Source organism: Hordeum vulgare, chromosome 4H (assembly GCF_904849725.1).
Source record: "Hordeum vulgare subsp. vulgare chromosome 4H, MorexV3_pseudomolecules_assembly, whole genome shotgun sequence".
Classification (NCBI taxonomy): Eukaryota; Viridiplantae; Streptophyta; class Magnoliopsida; order Poales; family Poaceae; genus Hordeum; species Hordeum vulgare.
This window is the reverse complement of record NC_058521.1, coordinates 550,305,838-550,327,137: the sequence shown is the minus strand read 5'-3', so window position 1 is coordinate 550,327,137 and position 21,300 is coordinate 550,305,838. Positions and strand designations below refer to the sequence as shown.

The window sequence follows — 21,300 nt, the reverse complement described above, 5'->3', positions numbered from 1 at the left end:
TTAGACAAGTATCTATCTGAAGTCAGAATTTTTTTTCTTTCAGAAAGAAGATAAGAACAAGAGGCTCACCACGGTGGTGCCGGCGACGAGATCGGCGCGGGCGATCGACGGCGGTGAAGACGGGGCGGGGACGGGGCGTGACGGACCGCTAAATTTAGACAAGTCTCGTTGAAAATGGAGCTCGGAGGTCGAGTTTCAAGAGGAGAAAGCTTAACTAGTGTGGCTCGGACATTTCATCGAACACCTCATGTGCATAGGAGGTGAACTAGAGCACCCAAATGCCCTCCCCTCGCCGGCTCGACAAAAACAGAGCACTGTGGAGTGCTCTGCCGCGGCGGTGGGTATATATGTAGGCAAGTTATTTGTCCCGGTTCGTGGCATGAACCGGGACTAAAGGTTGTGGGCCAGCAGCGAGGACCATTGGTCCCGGTTCGTGGCTCGAACCGGGACAAATGGTTCCACACGAACCGGGACCAATGCCCACGAGGCCTCGGCCGGCCCCCTGGGCTCACGAACCGGGTCTAATACCCCCCATTGGTCCCGGTTCTTGAAGAACCGGGACTAATGGGCTGGCCAGGGCCGAACGGTAGCCCTGTTTTCTAGTAGGGTTGGGATTTACAATTAAAAAGTTCGCTTCTATTATTTTTGTTTTGTTATATGAAAGAATTTTCTTTCATGATAATAGAATTACAATCAAAAGATAGAAACTTCTCAACACATGAAGTTCCTACTTATAACCATACCCCATTGATATGCTCAATCCGACTATACAACGCCAACTGATCTACTCAGGAATTCAGTCGGGTCCGTAACACGAACGAACGCCAACTGATCTACTGCTGTTATTCCACGTCAGGAATTCAGTCGGGTACGTAACATGCAAGAGGGGTTACATTGAGTAGATTCAGCTTGAACGGGCCATTGAAGGCTTCAAGACGCGTTTTCAATGCGAGGGCTCAACGGCTCACAGGGGCAATAAGGTAGCTCGGCAAGCCGTGTTCAAGTTTCAAGCCCGGCCGTCCTCGACGTACGCTGACAGGCAGAGAAGAATGGTCATCATCGGTCGCTTCAAATTTCACCAACGAGCTATCTTTTTTTCACTAACGCAAACACTCATGTATACGCACATACACTCATTCCTATAAACGCACACAAGTACATTCTATTCTTATGAGAACCTTCAAGGGACTGAGCCGGATTTACGAAGTCATCGTAGTCGTCTCATTATCGACGTAAACATCTCCTTCCACTGAAGCGTAGTATCGCTCAAAATACCGAATAAATCTAGGAATAATGCAACGAGCTATCTAGTCTAGTAGAATAATGATCTTACAATTCCTCTGGCTCAAAATAATTATCTCAAACTTAATATAACTTTATATAAAAACGAATACAAAGCTAAAACATTTATTTTGAAATAAAGAAAGCATTATTTTACAGGGGGTAATAGTAGGATACGTTCCACCCCACACACGTCTAGTACGTACCCCAGGCGGTCCCTTTCCAGCACGTTGGATCAAACGAATGCTAGGCTTGCCAGTTGCTCGTCACACACTCAACTGACCGACGGCCGGCCGGGTACGGTAGAGAGACGTGCATGCCTATGTACGACCGCGCGTTCAGTCAGATTTCCGTCTTCCCTCAGTAACTACTACTCCTACTACGTACGTACTCCAAGAGGAAAACTTTTCACCGCTTCCTGGACGTACGGCACACGCACGCCCGCGCGCGTGTGTACGCACGTGACGAACGAACGTCGCGGCCAGGCATACGCATGGAAAACGGAAGAGACCGACTTGATCGGCGGACGGAGACGACGACAACGACGACGACAGTACGTACTCAAGCCAAACCATCGACTGGCTCTCGTCAACAGTCCAATAGCCCATGCCTCATGTATAATTCACTGGTTGTCTACACAGAAAAAAGCAATCCGTGTGGATTGCTCAAGAAATGCACTGCCTGCCAGGAACGCACGCACGCACGTACGTACGCGTCGTGTGTTCCTCTTCCAACTTTAGTCGCCAGTGTCCCTCTCCCTAGCACTTGCTGCGTCTTGCACACTACACATGTTTTTTTACCCACCACGCACGTACGTACGATGGGGACTGTACTTACTTAGCTAGATGATGAGTTACTTGCCAGTGCGTATGTGTGTCTAAGCTATCCCAATGCACGTACGATCGAGCTGCCGACCACCGGATCCACACATATATCTATCAGTGACACCGACGGCCGAGCCACCGCCTGTTAAGCGTTGCATGCAACCATGCATCCCATCTCTCCTTCACGTGGGCCTCTGGAAAAAACCGAGAAGAAGCACACACCTGACCTGGACGTACGCCGCGCATCCGCTCGCCTGACCGCATCGACACGCACGCCGGGCCGGAGCTGAGGACGTCACCGGCGTCGCAACCTGCGAGAGTTCGCGCGCGCCCACACGTAAACTTTGGGGGTGCGTGCATGCATGTGAGCCAGCACCGACCAATCCAACAAGACACCGGCCGTGCATGCACGTACGTCAACGGTAGGCACGCACGTACGTCGCCCGGACCACAACCACACCATCAAATTCGAATCCTTTGCTCGTCGGTTTCCAATTCCAAGTGCAGCTTAATCGTCTCACCACACGTATATACGTACGGTTGCGAGGAAAGCTCCTACGAATGCAAGGTTAGGTAATTAAATGGGTCCAGCAAGTTCTTGCACGTTTCCGGGGGACTATACCTAATTAATTATTTCATCGGGTTTTTTCGTACGGAATTTCATCCAAGGTGACGATGGCCAAGAAATTTCATAGGTACTTACTGGTGTATCGTATGTGAGCTCGCCAATCATTGTAACAGTTTGTAATCATACGTGTATGTCTGTCTGGCCGGCGCAAATGCAAGGACGATGGCTTAATTATTTGGCTAGCTCATGTGTTGAAGTTCTACTGAAAAGCTCTCGTAGACCAAACAATCATGTGTTGAAGTTTTCAATGCTGAAGCACGTACGTGTAAACCCGTCAGTGTTGCCAATCCACCAAGGAAAGCTCTACGTGGAAGAAAGAGATCGAACGTGCATGTATAGTGCTAGTGAGTGCTGATGGTTCGATGGCTTGACTCTTCCATGACTGATCAGAACGTGGAATGTTCAACCAAAAACGATTGTATACCACGGCAGTAGACACACTAGTTTTTCGTTTTTCTCCTCCCGAAAAAGTACACACTGTAGCAATGTCCAAGATATAAAAAAAAAACTCCCTTCGATCCAAATTAATTGTTGCAACTTGTGACAATTAATTTGGATTGGTCGGAGTATCACTTCATGTGCGAATCACCTTTTTACGACAACTTTGAGACCCGTTTTGCTCAGATGGGATATACCTGCTCATTATTACCTTCCAAGTACGTAGGCACTCATTATTGACCAATAATTTCTTCAACCACTACAAAAACTCGTTGACAAACAAAGTCCTACCTGCTAGTGAGGATATGATATCTAAACATGCATGAACGATTGTGAATGTTTCACGCGTTTGCTTGTTTTGAATAGTATCCACACCAAACTTCACCTCAGAAATTCATCTGGAAATTCCCACAAAATTTTCATATGTGAATTGATACATTTTTTGTAAATACTAGCAAAATTATTATATTAAGAGAAAAGCTTTGTGCACATAGAGGTCGAGCAGAAATGCATATATGCAAACTCGGGAAAAGATAAGTTTATGTGATTATAACTGTTGAAGGACTGATTTATTGCTGTAAACTCATATTTTATTTTTGGTTGTGTTAGACGTGTTGGCTCTACGCATCGTGCTATGCAGAGGCCGGACATTCCTTCAATCGATCGTACCATCTTGATATATATATTCAATTGAATGAAATGTCACTTATAAAAAAAACTGCTTATTACTTTAACTTGAAGAATTTGTATTTTAAGTTATGCCCTCACGTCGCTTATTCATGATGTGTGCACTGCCAAAATAAGTCTTGTATGTGGTTTAGTGTGATTTTAGTCTTAGAATCTTTGCCTAACATTCTATCTAGCGAATTATGTGATGCACTTCCCTCATTATTTGAGGGATAGCAAACGAATTTTCTGGTGTGCGCGTGGTTACAGTTTTTGTCTGTTCGCCATATCAGGCTTACCACCGGCCCGTGGATGGTTTTGGTAGTGTTTGTATGGTAGTTTGTCATTGGTTGGTCGAGGGCTTAGGCGTTGTATGGGAATATGTTTCTGGATGCCCTTGGTTGTTGTTGGCTTCATCTTCCATGCTGGCTTGCACCCTTCTACTTCCTTTGATTTATGCTTCTCCAACCCAATGGCCCGTCTTATTTGGCCTAGGTAGAGGTATATCTTGTGGCGTTGGGCGGGTGGCCTCGTCGCTCGATGATGTTGCGTTCTTCTGCAATTGGTTTGACTGAAGGCTAGTGGTGGATCCTCCCTTGTGTTGCAGTCATTTCGTCATTTTTCTAGTTGAGTTTTGGTTGTGTTGCCTTGCGATTGCATTTCAAGCTTTGTAGTGGGTGGTTGTCGCTTTCATGTCTTGTAATGCACCTTTTTCTCTAGTCTAGGTTGGGTTCATTCGTCATCATGTGGATCCCCATGATCATTTGTTGTTTAGGTTTTCGGTCATATATCACACCACCATGGTGTGGCATTGTTTTTCTAGAAAAGAAGGATCATCCCCCGATCTTTGCATCATTAATACCCTAAAAACGAGAGCAAATGATGACATGATGTTCCAGACAATGTGTGCCCGACTGCTTGGTTGACATAGCTAGTGAAATGCCAAGAACTTGCATGTTGGTCTCACGCTAATTAAACAAACAACAATGCGTTATAGAAGGTGTACTTTTAACACGCAAAGTAGGCAACACACTGCAACTGCATAGACATGTATCATTTGCAGTGTGAATAAATTATAATTAAGTTGACAAAAGCGACGACTTGTTAATCGGTTGGTCGTATACGAGTGACCTCACAAAGATTAGGTTTGGGTTTATTGACTAAATCCCTTGAATGTATCAGCAAGAAGATCGACTACCGCTAGGACAAATTAGGAAAGAGGACTTTGTGGCCAAAAACAATTTAGGCAAGAAGACAGACAGAATTAAACCGTATATACATAGTACATATAATCTCAAGGCAAGCTGAACCAGTGCACATGCATGTTAGGTTACTGCACCATGTTGCCTGCACTGGATGGACTTGTCAACAACCAATAGCTAGCTGCAACCTGTAAAGTCCTAGTAGATATACTACTTAATAAAGTTGGTCATGTGGACGAACAAATAGGTCGAACTTGACTCTTCTGGTTCTCAGGAGACCTCCCTTGCTTATTCATTCATTCACTTAAAGCAACACATTTTGTGTTCAGGAGGCCGCTTCCTGCATGAGATATTATTCCTTTTGAGGTTAGGTTAGGACTTAATAGTAGATACAAACAATTGTTGCCACATAATTAAAACGTAACTTGGAGCATTCCCTTGAGGAAATGAAAATATGGGGCTAGGAGATAGATCAGTATATACTTCAGCCATCCAAAGCTTGTACGTCTACCTTCTTCAGAATGGTAAAGTAAATTTACTTTCTTACAGAATAGGAACAAAACACAGGTCCAATTTATTCCTTACAAGGAGTGTTCAACAAATCTTGTTTAGTACGGTTAAACAACACCATTGCCAAGACTTGGTCAACATAGAAAATCTCACCACACATGCAAAGCAGCTAATCACACAATCAAGCTGCCCACGGGGAATGAGAATGAGAGTTCCCAATCGGAATAGTCCAGGTACTTGCTTGCTGGAAACTAGCACATGGGTATATGCATGTGTCACTTTTGTGCATGCAGGGACCATATCTCCATCAATATTTCTTTTGAACTGCTATAGTACGACGAGGGACGTCGGCAAAAGGAATTGCTAGTCATGTGCTCAGAACGTTCATGTTAATTAGTCATTGTAGATGTAATATACACTCAAGAAACACTTGGCCATTTCGTATCCTTGTTAGCAGTACTGTTCATCTTGGATGTAGAGACGGGGCTTTAAATTCTTTTGTGGCTTTCTCAGTTTGATATATTCACAAAGAATCAATAAAAGACTTACATTTATAACTATAGTCGAGTGCCCGTGCGTTGCCACGGAAATAAATGTTTATGCTGCTATTTAATCGTGATGTTGCTTGTGCCATAATGATAACCAAAGTTATTTCACGTAGTGTCATGTATCGTGTTTGCTCGAAAGAAAATGTTCTTTTAACGCATACTTCTAGTACCCAAATTGTTGGCTTTTGAACGTGCGTATGCAGCTGTACAGGCGTGCCTACGCGATTCTTGCTTCGGCCGGCTACTTGACGGAACTTGCGTAACTAGCGACACGAATAAAACTGATCGATGGATTTGATGGCTAAAGGCCCGTGTCGAGCCTTTGCTTTGTATTGCTTTTCGTTTTTCTGGTGTTACAATCAACACCCCTAGGGTGTCTTTTATACACGTCCACAAGGGACTATGGAAATAGACTAGGACTAGGAATCCTAATACTACTAGGACTCGGTTTGGCTTTCTTTCCTAATCCTACATGAGCAACATGATTAACATCTACATTCACCTCCTTAATCTTGTTGCTTGACTTCACTTCTTGCACTCCGACTTTCCTCCTCATCTCGATGAACTTCTGTCGACCGAGGGACTTGGTGAAAATATCGGCAAGTTGGTCTTTCGTGTTCACATGTTGAACCTCGATCAACCCTTCTTCAATGCACTCCCGGATATGGTGCAATCGGGTATCTATGTGCTTGCTCCTTTCGTGATGAACCGGATTTTTGCACAACGAGATTGCAGCTTGGTTATCGATCTTCAGTGACACCTTCTGCACCTCCCGCTTTGCAAGAATAGCTAGGAGTCTTCTCAGCCACACTGCTTGACAAGCCGCCGTGCTTGCCGCTATGTATTCTGCCTCGCATGAAGACAGTGCCACCACCTTTTGCTTCCGAGAATTCCAGCTAATCAGATTCGGGCCAAGGTAGAAAACCATGCCCGTTGTGCTCTTTCGGTCATCAACATCACCTGCCATGTCGCTATCTGAATATCCACGAAGGATCAATCCTTCCTTTCCCTTTCTGTACGTGCAACCAAGATTAATGGTGCCTTTCACATAGCGCAAGATTTGATTGACCGCGCTCATGTGCTCGGTTGTCGGATTCTCCATGGAACGACTCACGATCCCGACTGAATAAGCCAAGTCAGGTCGGGTATGCACCAAATATCTTAGGCTGCCCACAACGCTTCGATACATTGTGGTGTCCACCGGCGGATTTGAGCTACGCTTGCTCAACTTGTGACGTTGGTCCATTGGAACTTGTGTCGCGTAGCAATCTGACATGCCACACTTTTCCAATAACTTGATCGCATAAGCCGATTGACATAGGGAAATCTCTCCGGAGCTTTGCTTCACTTCGATGCCCAAGTAATAGCTGAGTAATCCCAGATCACTCATGCTAAACTTGTTCTTCATTTGCGCCTTGAAACGTTCAATTTCTTGTACGCTATCTCCGGTGATAATCAGATCGTCGACATAAACTCCAACTAGCAGGTTGGAGCCTTTGGAGTTCTTTGTATAGACTGCGTGCTCGAGGGGACATCTCTTGAACCCGAGCGAGACCAGACTTCGGTCTAACTTTGAGTTCCAAGCTCTTGGCGCTTGCTTCAACCCGTAAAGTGCCTTCTTGAGCTTGTAAACTTTCCCTTCTTCGCCTTTCTTCTCGTAGCCGAGGGGTTGTTCCACGTACACTTCTTCCGTGAGATCGCCGTTGAGGAAAGCGGATTTAACATCCATATGATGAACCTTCCAATCCTCTTGTGCTGCCAAAGCTAGGAGCACTCTCACCGTCTCGATTCGAGCAACCGGTGCAAACACCTCATCATAGTCAACTCCTTGACGTTGAACGTAGCCCTTTGCAACGAGTCTTGCCTTGTACTTCACAATGGCACCCTCCGTGTCCTTCTTTAACTTGTAAACCCACTTCAAACCTATCGTCTTTTGGTTTGGAGGTCGGGTTACCAAAGTCCACGTGCCATTGTTCTCAATTGCCTTCATCTCCTCATCCATGGCGTGCGTCCAGCTAGGACTTTTTCTCGCCTCTACGAAGTTCGTCGGCTCCTCAACTCCGAACAGACATGGTCCGGAGTACTCAAGCGTAACTGGCTTTGTGTACTTGTAGACTTTCTTGAGGGTCTTGTAGCGACGAGGCCCTGAGGAGTCCGTTGTGGCTTGCGAAGGAGGCGACACAAATTGTGTCGGTGTTGATGCACTTGAGGAAGACGGCTGAGACCCTGGTGTGTCATCGGCATCCGTGTCGTCGGCGTAGTCGTCGTGACCGTGACCATCATCTTGATTGTCGTCGTCACTATGCGCCTCGTTGTCGATGTTGTCGTCGAGATCTCCGCCTGTGTCGTGCGCGGCGTTGTCGTTATCTCCTTGCGACCTATGCGCATCGTTGTCGGTGTCGGCACCATGATGATCACTACCATTGTGGTCACCTTGGTTGGGCGTCTTGCCAACCACCTGGACATCCTCCCCTGCATCATCATCAGTTGGAAATTCAACTGCAAATATGTTACTGTTTGGAGCATCGTCGGCTGCGGCGCTCCAATTCCACGCTTGGTTTTCTTCAAACACGACGTCGCGTGAAATCCGTAGACGCTTGGTTTGTGGATCGTAGAAACGGTATGCCTTGGTGCCAGAACTGCTCTCGTATCCGATGAACACCATCTTGGTGCTACGATCGGCAAGCTTTGAGAGATGTGGCTCCGCCGTCTTCACATGTGCCACGCACCCGAACGTCCGTAGATGAGACACATTCGGCTTACGTCCGTAAATTGCTTCATACGGAATCTTGCCGATCACCGCCTTCGTTGGAGCCCGGTTGAGAAGATAGACCGCCGTCGAGACAGCTTCTCCCCAAAAAATCCCCGGCAGGTTCTTGCTCTTGAGTAAACTCCTTGCCATGTCAACGACGGTTCGATTGCGCCTTTCAACGACCCCATTCTGCTGCGGCGTGTAAGGTGCCATGAGGAACCTCTTTATGCCAATCTTCTCGCAGTAGTCGCTGAACTCATTCGACGTAAACTCTCCGTCGCGATCTGTCCGTAGAGCGCGAACCTTCAGCTTGTGTTCCATCTCTGTTGCAGCCTTTAATTTCTTGAACGCTTCAAACGCCTCATCTTTAGATCGTAGGAGAATGACCCACATATATCTCGAGTAGTCGTCTACCACAAGGAAGAAATACTTCTTTCCAGCGTGAGTTGCCGGGGTGATAGGGCCACATAGATCACCATGGAGCAGCTCGAGTGCATCACTTGCACGATAGGTAGACTGAGCAGGGAATGGCCTGCGGTGCTGTTTTCCAACCAAGCACCCGTCACATACTCGATCAACATGGTCGATAACTGGCATCCCGGATACCATCTGCATCTTTGACATCTTCTTCAAGGCGTAGAAGTTAACGTGTCCAAATCTAGCATGCCATAACCACGAATCATCATCACTCTTGGCAAGCCAACACTCCGGTTGAGATTGATCAAGGTTGAGGATATAGAGCCTATTCCGTGAGCGATTAACACGAGCTAGCACGTTTCGGAGGTTGTCGAAGATCGTCATCACTCCGCTCTCTATATTCACCTTGCATCCATTCTCGTCAAGCTTCCCAATAGAGATGATGTTGTTGCGCAGCCGTGGGATGTAGTACACTCCGGTGAGTATGCGATGTTCGCCTGTGAGACCCTCAAAGAGGACAGATCCTTGCCCGCAAATCTCCACAGCTGAACCATCACCGAACTTGACCGAGCCTTCAACATCGTATTCCAGCTCGAGGAATTTCTCCTTGCACCCCGTCATGTGGTTACTGGCACCCGTGTCGAGATACCACGACACGTTCTGATCACCGGATAACTTTGGTGTCACTTTTTCCTCATGAAGTAGCACCTTCCGGCTTGGTTTCACAACCACCGTTTCAGCGAGATCACAAACTTCGGCCATCAGAAGACCTGGACCTTCGTCTTCCTGCTTTGCCAAATTTGCCTTGATCTCCCGCTTATTAGGCTTTGGACAATCCTTCGCAAAGTGACCCATCTTATTGCAGTTATAGCACTTGACCTCGGACAAGTCCAAGTTCCGTGGTTTCTGCTCTTTAGATTGGCCCGCCTTACCACGACCTTGTGGTTTGCCTTTTCCTTTGCCTTTTCCGGTTTGTCCATCGCCCTTCGTGTTGCTTGAGCCTTCGCCACCGTCACGCCTTCCTTTGCTACTTGGGGCCTCCCAATCTGCGCGCGAGTACATGAGTTGGTCACTACCTCCTCCTTTGCCTTTTTGACAGCCACGAGCATTCTCTTCCCACGTCCGCAGGCGTTCGATCGCCTCCGTTATGGTCATGTCGTCGATGTCGTAAAGCTGCTCGAGCGTGCCGATGATGTATGTGAATTTATCAGTCACTGAACTGAAAAACTTCTCCACGATCTCGGTCTCCTCGAGCTTTGAACCAAGCGCGCGGATCTCTCCCACCAGAGTAGTAAGACGCATGGCATAGTCGTTCACCGATTCAGTTTCCTCCATCTGCAACTTGTGAAATTGGCGCTTCAGCACTTGTGCCCTTGCCTTGGTGACGCGATCTTCTCCGATCCTCATCTCCTTGAGTGCGTTCCACGCCTCTCTTGCCGTCTCGAACTCCGCCAATGTCATCAGCACGGAATCCGGCACAGACTGGGCTATGGCGGCCATGGCACCTTCGTCGGACTCGTCATCGACGTCGTCGTCCGTGATTGCCTGCCACACTCGAAGGGTTCGGAGAATAATCTTCATCTTCACCGCCCACACGCCGTAGTTGGCGTCGGTGAGCATCGGGTACTGGATGGGGATGTTGCGATGCGCCTGGACGTTAGCGCCGCTCGTTCCTCCACCACTGGTTGCTGACTTGACGCCCTTCTTCACCTTGTCGCCGTTCTTGTTCGCCTTGGCACCGCCGCTGCCGGACTTGACCGACTCAGCGTCGCTGTCCGTCATCGTAGATCGTAGATCGTCGAGGCTCTAGATACCAATTGTTGGCTTTTGAACGTGCGTATGCAGCTGTACAGGCGTGCCTACGCGATTCTTGCTTCGGCCGGCTACTTGACGGAACTTGCGTAACTAGCGACACGAATAAAACTGATCGATGGATTTGATGGCTAAAGGCCCGTGTCGAGCCTTTGCTTTGTATTGCTTTTCGTTTTTCTGGTGTTACAATCAACACCCCTAGGGTGTCTTTTATACACGTCCACAAGGGACTATGGAAATAGACTAGGACTAGGAATCCTAATACTACTAGGACTCGGTTTGGCTTTCTTTCCTAATCCTACATGAGCAACATGATTAACATCTATACAAATTAATAGTAAACTGGACTATCTTGTGCATTCCAATAAGTATTTGCTCTAGTCATGTGCCTTCAAAATCTTTATATCGGGTACTGATTCTTCTTGGTGCTAGCAAATCGGACATCAATGAAGCATTCACCCATTAATCGAATAGGTATTATGTTTGAAACATATATTTTTCTACTAATAGAAACTAAAAGAATATGGTATATACATGTCACTTATAGGATCCAAAAGATAAAGATAAATATGCCAGAAGCTAGTAAAATGTCAATACAAAAACCAAATGTTTGCATTCATTCTTGACCATGTACATTAGGCTCACTCGACCCACTCGTTCACCGAATATTATCTTCTACTACTGTATTCAGTCTTGATTCATCTGAAGATCACATCTACACTTGCATCTGAAGACCAGCCAGACATTTGTGTTTTAAAGGTGTCCAATATGCTTCCAAAATTGTTTTGCACATGGGAAGCTCTGCATCTTGTTAAAGCAGGAGCTTCGTTAATTCATACACATGCAAATCAGAGTATCATCTCCCCTCAGCAACAACTCGCATTAGTGGATGTTTGTTATATCCTATAATAACATTTTTGCAACAAGGTGTCCTGGATTGCGTGCGCTTCTGATGATGGCAAAGAGGTCAGGAGCCAGAGTGTTCATAGTATTCCTAATCTAGTAACAGTCCAAAAACAAGCGTGATTGCCATCCCACAAGACTGTCGTGACGGAAGCCTGGTGATTCCCTACACAGCTACACCACAGGGAAACATGATCTGTTTAGGCTGGGCATGAAAATAAATATATAGTTTAAGTATGTTGACATGGCAAACCAACATATTCATATGAGAAACACAAAACCATTCATATAAACAAAATCATGCACCCACACATTGATCACTTGCTTCTTCCTCTCAAAGTCTAGCATAATAATCGCCCGCGAAATATCGTTCAGGCTAACCCAAGTCGCATGGTTGTTTCCTAGAAAAATGATGCACCCACACACCCATGTCTTTTTAAGATATAGACATGTTAAGAAGGTACAAAGCTTCAATGCAAAAAATATTGCCTTGTGCTATTTCTAGAGTTGAACTTCCATTCAAAGTTCAGAAAACAAATATTCAAAGTTCCGTATGTTTTATTATTGCGTGCAGGTTAGTATTTTACTTTTTAGATCCTTGAGGACCTTCTTATCCTATTCTAGAATAGCTAATGTAAATATTTCTATTCATGGTTCGATAGTTGCTCCTCTAACTTGTAGGAAAACCAAGCTAATCTTTCAACCATAGAGCTAAGAGGAATACACCTGGTATGAAATTCATTGATAACATGAACAATAAAAATGAAAAATGGCACGAGAGAAGCAAAAAATAAATGTAGCCAAGTAACTCTGGCAAGGTAAACATAAAAACGCTTTATTGTACTCCTTGCTCCCAGCGTCTCCTTTTCAAGTACTCTGAGAAGAAGTACACGACTCGGCCATGTACCTTGCTCAAGCTCCTACTTGTGTTGCTGCCGGTTTGAAAATGTACTCCAGAAGCTCCAATTGCAAACACAATTTCTTTACATTGCACCGTGTACCTTGCTTGCTCTGTAATTTGAAACACAATTGACCATGTCCTCTGTAGAAATGTTACAAACAAAGTTCAGTTAACTATTATGGTCTAAAATGGGAGAAGGAAATCTCTGAAATCATTCATGGTCTGTAGCATTTTCATCGGTTATAAGTGGTCTGTCAATTTTTGGAATGTTCACTACGACATGAAGTGTTAAGTACTGTCAATCTTGTTTATTTAATTCCAATAAGAAAATGTTTAGTATGGTCTAAAATGAACTGTCAATTTTTCGGCATTGATGTTGATTTCTGATGGAGCAATCTTTAGTACTGCCATAGTCCCCATTGAAGGCTCCCCTGCTTATTCCTTGACAATTACTGCCATTGGAGTACATGCATATGCCACAAGAAAGAAAAAATCTTGAAAGAATAAAGCAAAGTAAAACAGCCTGCAAGGGGAAGATATAAACTTATCTTTTGCACATTCCTGCTTCTGAATATACTCTGAAGTTTTAGTGGAACAACAAATTTATGAAGATGTTCACTGTCAAAATTAAGAGACTGTCATTCCAAGTCAAAACTGGGACTGGTCATTCAAAGTCAAATCTGTAACTTAAACTGAGAGCAAAAGAATTTAGTTAGAGCAAAGTGTTATGAACGAAATTGAAAATCCAGTTAGCAAAGTGTACAAAGTCAGTTAGCAATCATCACTGACTCTAAAGTGAATGATCATTAGTTCAGTTAGCTATTCTATGCAAGAAGCAACAACTTACCGATTTTCAGATTTAAGATGTGAGCATTGAACTGATATTTAGTTTAGTTCTTGTGTAACACTGACATTCAGTTAAAATATACACTGACATTCAATGAGTTTAGTTCTTGTGTAACAAGTGAAATTCAGTAACATGATAAACAAGTGATCTTGCTAAAGAAGCTACAGAACATACACTGTATTCAGAACCTGCTGCCATTTAATTCCCTGGCTTTGTTCAGGACTATGCGGTTTTGATGGAAGGATGCATTCTGATCAAGATGAAGGCGAAATTGTCAATAGATACAGTCGCTACATAAGTATTAAGAAAATCAAGAGGGTTTGTTAACACAGTGTGGTAAATAACCATTATTTGTGACAGACTTCCAATAAAGCATGTTCCAACCAATGGCATTGACAGTGCCACCTCAGATATTTCAACAAGTGACTGACATAATCCGATGCTATATTTAAGGCAATAAGAAACCTTTCTTAATACCAAAATGCGCAGGTATGATGCAGAGAATTAGGCTTATCAACATGTGGCTGTGACAGAGAGCTTCAAATTTGAAAAAGCGATGGCAGATCATATATCTCCAAAATCAAGAGAGGGAGTTTAAGTGATGTTCAGGCATGCAAAAAGATGATGCTTCACTGCGTACAGCCGTACACATGTTATTTAATTAAAACTCTTAACACAACTATAGTACCTAAAAAATGGGGTAGTATCAAACTCTCAATAACATTACAAGAGCAAACATAATTATGAGCACGAGAGATGTTGAAGGTATTCTGACTTACGGCAAGATCACGCAATTTTCTCAATTCGGTCAATGACCCGTATGCTTTATCCTTTCTAGCGGTAGCTGCATTTAAATCTTCTTGAAGCAAAGCAATCTCGCCATCAACAACCTTCATCTCATCATCCAGGACCTTAATCTTAGACCTGACCCCTTGTCGCTCCTTCTTTACTCCATCTATACCATCCCCGATGATCTGAATGGGAAGTGACAATGAAAATGGTGTCTAATATTTATTTACGCAGGAGGTAAATGCATAATAAAATACAAAGTCACGGCATGGGATACTTACTTTCACCTGTTCCTGTATGGCATCTCTTTCAACAACTGTATCTTGCATTTTAGCTCGTTTAGCAGCATTGGAACTGACCTTTGGCCTGGTTTTTTCAAGGGTCTTAATTTCTTTGATCAGCCGCTTCTCCTCGTCTAAAGATATGCTCTCATGACTTATGCGGTGATTCAATCTCTTGATCTAGGGAGTATTGAAAGAGAAAACACAAACAAAAATTCAGAATACTGAATGAGAAGAAGTTGAGTTATCAAAAGGCTGATAACTCATGCTCAAGCTCTTCAAGTGTTTGAAGGAAGAATAAAAGATACCACCCAACTTTTCAAGGAAGTTCTTCATGGCCGTCATATGCAGAAGATGTGTGTTACATGGTGATACTGCACAAACTTCATGACAGAGTCCACATGCCTTTTTAGTGTTTAGTCATAGTATTGACCTTCAGTCTGCAATGCTTGTGTGTAAGTATTGACGAACCAGACTTGATATTGTTATAAATAAATTTTGATAAAAAAGAAATGGATTACCAATCAAAAAAAACTCTTAAAGAAATAATATAGAAGATATCCCAATCAAAAAACTCTTAAAGAAATAATATAGAAGATATTGGTTATTGCTCACAAAAGAACAATTGATGTACTGTATCCTTGCTGACATTTGTGTTGAACAAAGCATGAAAACATTTGTAATTGCAGGCAAATTTCCATCTTTATTCTGTTTCTCTTATGATATGGCTTATATCAACAACTTCTTAGATGTATACATGTACAACAAGGAAACATATTTGTTCTGACAGAATGTTGTATACACATAAACAACGGTGTGAATAGCAAGCATGACACTCATCATTTTTTATCGATCCAAGATCAACAACAAGGAAGAGGCCTTATTTTTTTACTCCCTCCAAATTATTTTACGAGACATCTCGTGCTACACCTCAGCTTCTAGCAGAGACCAGAAAAAATGTAAGAAAAATTGCTTTAATCTTGTTTGCTATTTCTAAAATATATAGAGATATATACCACTCAAGTAAATGGCACCATCACCCTGACCCAGAGTACCATATTTTGCTTGGCTATCTATTCTAGGAGCTTGGACACCAAGTTTATGCTAGAAGTCAAACAATTAATTACTTTCTACTCTAGTGGATATATTTAGAAAGAAGACAATAGTTTAGATCAAACCTCCGCTACAGATCCAGTTAAGTCATGCATAATGTGTGCCATTATAGGGTCCAAAGGACAATCCAGTTAAGTCATGCATAATGTGTGCCATTATAGGGTCCAAAGGACAAGCAGTTGATTGGTACCTGGAACAACAACAGAAAATACTTGAACACTATTTAAAATCAAATGACAGGTCTAGAAAATGGCACACCTTTATCTAAGATGATTGTACTTCAACGTCACCTCATCCGGAACAACCATCGCTGTCGCTTCCTTCAATCCATGGCATCTCCTGCACGACGAGGCAGAGGTGGCCCTCCTCTGCTGCAGTCATGCTCGATCTGGTCGTCTTTCATGCCGGGGTGTACGTGATGTCCTCGCCCCGTCCCTGCAGGTTGCCATCTTGGAGAAGAGGGAGATGCAGATTTTGGTTCCTAGCTGAAACTGAAACTGTATTTTTGTGAACTTTTTCAGTTCCTAGCTGATTTTGGTTCAACTTTAAAAGAGCCAAACTTTCTATTTTGTGAACTTCTCTAGGTCTGGAAGATAACAGCTGAATGTGAAACAATCAGACCTGCTATTTTGTGAACAGAGTAAGCTATTTCTTTCTTCTTTTATGCAAAATATAGCAGTAGTGGAAGTAGTACACTCCTTAGTAGCAGCAAGAAGTAGTTATATAGGGTATATATGTCTCCCTTGACCATCACAATTACATATAGGATCACATCAGCTCCAACTAACGATGTAGCAGCAGTAGTAAATACAAAAAGAATGGAAATCCCGATCATAGCCAAATATAATTGAAGTGAAACCAATTTGTCCCATCCTTGTTTGCATGTTGAGTAAGCTCCCTATCTATCTAGCACATAAAAAAGAACGGAATTTGATCAAGAAATACCGAGAGTCTGCTGCATGTTGCGTAAGTCCCAAATCTCTCTAGTCGATCTTGAGCATTGTTGTTTAGGACTTCGTCGCCGCCGTGTCCATGGAGCGGCGCCCCGTCTCAATGTCATGGTGATCCTTCAACCCGCATGGCCTTCTCCTCGTATCCTCCTCTGCTGTCAAATGTGAGCTTCAGGTCATCACGGATGCAGAACGGGTCTTTCTTATTCTTCTCCTTCTCATCGGTTTTCAAACTTGATCAACAACCAAGCTAGGGGCATGAGTTCTCGTTGATTAGCAGAATATTTCTATTGCAAAAACAACTCAGTTTTTACCGCACATATGATTCAAATAACACTTTTTGTGAGGGATTTAGAAGATACTTAGTATCAGAAGTCAAACAAAAAAAATAAAAGTTGCTTTTACATTAAAATGGACTAATTCATTAAGAATAATCACCAATCAAGTTTATTAGCAGTTTGTTCAGAAAGTTGGGACTATGATTTAGAACCCAAAAAATCCATATATTGTCTAACAGAAACATCATAGAAAATTTGGATCTACGCCAGCAAGACGATATGAGACCTATCCATTCCCCACGAGGAAGGGGATTACATGCAAACAAAAGGAAAATCAGGTCTGCATTAAAAAGTTCAAAAGAAAATCCTGTACGAGCAAATGGGTAAAGGGAAATATTGTTGCGTAGTGTGTACCTGAAGGCCTAGTTCTATATGAACTCGTAGTCAATCTCCACGGCGGCAATGAAGGCGGAGGCTACTGGGGACTTCTGGTCGCGCCATCTGCAATGGGGAGAAGCAACCATGCCAGTCCAGCAATCCAGTTGTCGGCGGGGGCTCCCCTGCCGGGCATTGCAAACAAAAATTCTAACTAAAGACCCATCCAAAAAAAATCAAAGGAAAAAAGAACTACTGTACAAACCAGGACAATGATGTTGTGCTCCTCGTTGCTGCGGGAGCCACGGAGGTGATGCGTGGCCTCGTCGGAGGTCCACCCCGAAGCGAGAGGGTTACCGAAAAGCTTCGTGTCCGCGTGCCCAAGGAAGATGGTGGCGGAGCCAGGCGATGGTGGTCATCACCTTACTCCAGCGGAGCGGGGCGGTGAGATCTACGGACCCCATCAGAAACCACGAACCATAGGAAGCGCTGGGGCGCGGTAGCAGATGACTACTGCTGGTAGTGGAGAGGTGAAGACCTGGCATGCGTTCCACGGACCGTGACGCGAGCCGACCTGCCGTCCATCGTGCGGGCCTGCAACCGCCGCCACCGCCAGCAACAGAAGCAAAACGCGCGGCTGGAGATCCCCTCGTGGGCTCGGCGCCGGCCGCGGAGGGCTCCCGTGTCCTCGCCGACCGAGAAGCCCGCCGCGGCGGCCGATGATGATAGTGGCAGGAGCGAGGGCGTCGCCAGCCCGGACACCCCACTCGCCTTCCCCGAGGACGACGAGCACGACGAGGCCACCGAGGCCGCCGCCGCGGAGGACGCCGCCGCCAAAGCCTGCACGCAGGACAAGGTGATCCGTCCTACGAACAAGACAAACGCTCATGCGTAGGTGTGTGTTTCTCTTATATGGTATGTTAACGTTAACGATGACACGATATGTTACCAACTTAGCGTTTACGTTGTGTCTCTTGCTTTTTGTATGGATTAATAACACTCATGAATGGTGAGTTGTTTTCCTGAAAATTCATAATTTTTATTAACCAAACAATTCAAACCAATGCTTCATGTATTTTTTAAACCTGAATTTATTGTGATAACTCATCAAAGGGAGTAAGGCAAAAGAACACCCAGTTGGGAAGATGAAAAAAAGACTAAGCCATATTAAATTATGATAATGATATAAAAAACTGAACATAATTTGATCAATATATGCTTGCCCATTAAAAATAATTTGAACCGCAAAGGGATATGTTTAAAATAATCTAAGTACATATTGGTAGCTAGATTGTTTATATACAACAGAGAGTGAAGTTTTTTGATCATGTATTGAAACCGGAAGGTCTTTAATTTCTTTATCGAGTCGTATGTCTTACTCCCACTGAAATCCCTATCAATCACCATGTCCATCTCTCCAAACCTAGGTGCCACCTGAAATACAAGAAGATAAAGTATGATGATGATGTCTCTCATGCTTCAACTTCACATTCTCGACACTGCCTGAACAAGCAACATAAGGATAACCGGGTTAACTAAAATAGTGGAAGCGATATATTCCAGTAGGGCTCTCTCCTACTATTCTTTGCTTGATGCAATAAATGTAAGGTAATTAGATATAGAACTCGCCTTGATTGCTAAGTCCAGTTGCAAAATTCATCAAAATGCAGCTGTCTACAATCACCGAGTCTTTCGACATGAGTGCTTGCGATTCTTCCTATATGATATGATATGCAATCACGGCATCAAGCCATAGCTATAATTCACGAATCACCATACAGAACAGGAATAACCAGCCAAGTTTAACATGGCACCAGCGATGCCAAATAGCAGAGCAAGTCAAAAAAGTTCCAATGTCAGAACGATTGCGTGTATAATTTGGGGAGATTATCCGTACTAATCATAAAGATATTTAGCACAACTGAAAAAACATCGAATGGAAATGAGATACCCATGATGGCACATCGCAGCAGGATTTATAAACTACTAATCTAATCTAACTATGAACTATGACATGCTCAAAGCGTGAAGAATTTCCTCCTACAACACAAATTATACTCATAATTCTACATGACTGCAAATCAAAAACACACTTGGTATGACAAATCTAAGAAAGACAGTACTGCCTTTGAATCGAAATAAGATACACATGATCGCACTTTGCATCACGATTTAAACCAGTAATACAATCTAACTATGAACTGTGATGTACCCAAACCTTGAAGCATTTACTCATCACAATCCCACTGATTAATAAGTCTGCATGAGCAAATAGGAACACATTTATGTGATACGAATAACTGAGGAAAGAAAGCACTACCTTTTGATCCGCCTGAGCATCTCCGGGCTGACCTCGGCCTCAGTATCGCCGGGCTGGATCCTCTTCCGGAGCACCTCGTTCCCCCAGCGGAGCCTGTCCACGGTCATGACCCCGCACCAGAGGATCCCCTTGGCGATGTTCTCGGCGCCGGACGCGATGGCCCTGGCGACGGCGCTATCGTACTCCTCGACGTTGGGCACAACGGCGGTCCAGTACGCGGCGGCCTCGACCTCGCCGCGCACCCCGTCGGCCAGCCCCTCGCTGCCGGCGACGGAGTGGGCGGAGAACCTGGTGTAGGCGCCGAGCAGGGCGTCAAGGCGCAGGTCGGGGACGGAGAGCGTGAGGCCGTAGTGGAGCGGGTCGGGGGCCGGGTCGTCGGGGGAGGCGGGGACGACGAAGGAGAAGGAGTAGTGGCGGGGGTCGAGCTCGATGGCCACGACGTCGCGGGCCAGCGGCCACTGGATGGCGCCGAGGGCCGCGATGGCGGCCAAGGAGGTGTCTCCGGCCCGGATGCGGTGGAGGGAGAGGTCACCGGCGGCCAGCGGGTGGCTGCGCTGGCGGTCGATCAGGTGGAGCTGCGCGCCGGGGACTCGCAGCAGCACGTCCTCCGACGGCGCTGGCGCGTCGGGGGTGGCCGGGAACCGCGGGATATCGACCGGCGGCAGCGGCGTTGGCGATGAGGAACTGCTCGGCGTGGACATGACGGATCTGGGGCGAGAGGTGGGGGAGACTGGGAGAGGGACGTGTGACGTGGGAGGAGGAGGTCGACGATCTTTTTTTTTTCTTAGCGTCTTTCTTTACGTGGGCGTGGGAAGAGGAGGTCGAACGAAGGAAAGGTGGGATCGTACGATCGCTGGGAGGTCGAACCATCCCGAAGGTTGAACCATCACGACGACACATCCTGCTTTAATAGTAGAGAAATAAAACTTCACCACTAATATTTAACATTTGTCGGCTGGACGAATCGGTTTTTAGGGTTATTAGCTAGATAAAGGCGCCAAGGGGCGAAGGCTTTGCGCCTCTCGGCCCACTCAAGTTGTCGCGGGTTCCCGGCCCCTATCCCCGCTGCCCCTATGATGGCGGGATGGTGGGCGAACCCCGAATCTGTGTGCCCAGCTCGTAACCTGTAGGTGTTTTGAGTTCTTCATCGCTGGTGAAATTAAGACCGCGACGACGAGGGGAATAATTGTTTCTTGACTTTTCCCATGTTGATGAGTTTCTTTGGAGGGGCGTCGAGGAGTCAAAGCCAGTGTCCATCATTGGGCATTAGGTCTGGTGCGATTAGTGCTTGCCCACGGTGGTGATGTCCTACGGAGGGAAAGGTGTCGATTGCCGAACATTAGGTTTGGTGTGATTAGCGCTTGCCCTTGGTGGTGGCATCCTATGAAGGGAAAGGTGTTGCGGTGTTCTTTTTTGTTCTTTGGTTCCATCTTCGCGTGATGAAGCTTAGCCTCATATCACACCG

At 45.1% G+C, this 21,300-nt stretch overlaps 2 protein-coding genes across 2 annotated transcripts; both read right to left on the bottom strand.

Annotated features, from left to right (window-relative positions):
- Positions 1 to 13,910: 13,910 nt before the first annotated feature.
- On the bottom strand, positions 13,911 to 16,293 carry LOC123450735 (proton pump-interactor BIP103-like). Its single transcript, XM_045127847.1, has 5 exons — positions 16,218 to 16,293; positions 16,103 to 16,131; positions 14,800 to 14,979; positions 14,509 to 14,703; positions 13,911 to 13,979 (listed from the first exon to the last, which is right to left on the bottom strand). Exons 1-5 carry the CDS (start codon positions 16,291 to 16,293, stop codon positions 13,911 to 13,913), a joined length of 549 nt encoding a protein of 182 aa, XP_044983782.1.
- A 3,538-nt stretch (positions 16,294 to 19,831) lies between these two features.
- On the bottom strand, positions 19,832 to 20,536 carry LOC123450734 (senescence/dehydration-associated protein At4g35985, chloroplastic-like). The gene has a single exon (XM_045127846.1). The coding sequence runs from the start codon at positions 20,534 to 20,536 to the stop codon at positions 19,832 to 19,834; it is 705 nt and encodes a 234-aa protein (XP_044983781.1).
- Between the last annotated feature and the right edge of the window lie 764 nt (positions 20,537 to 21,300).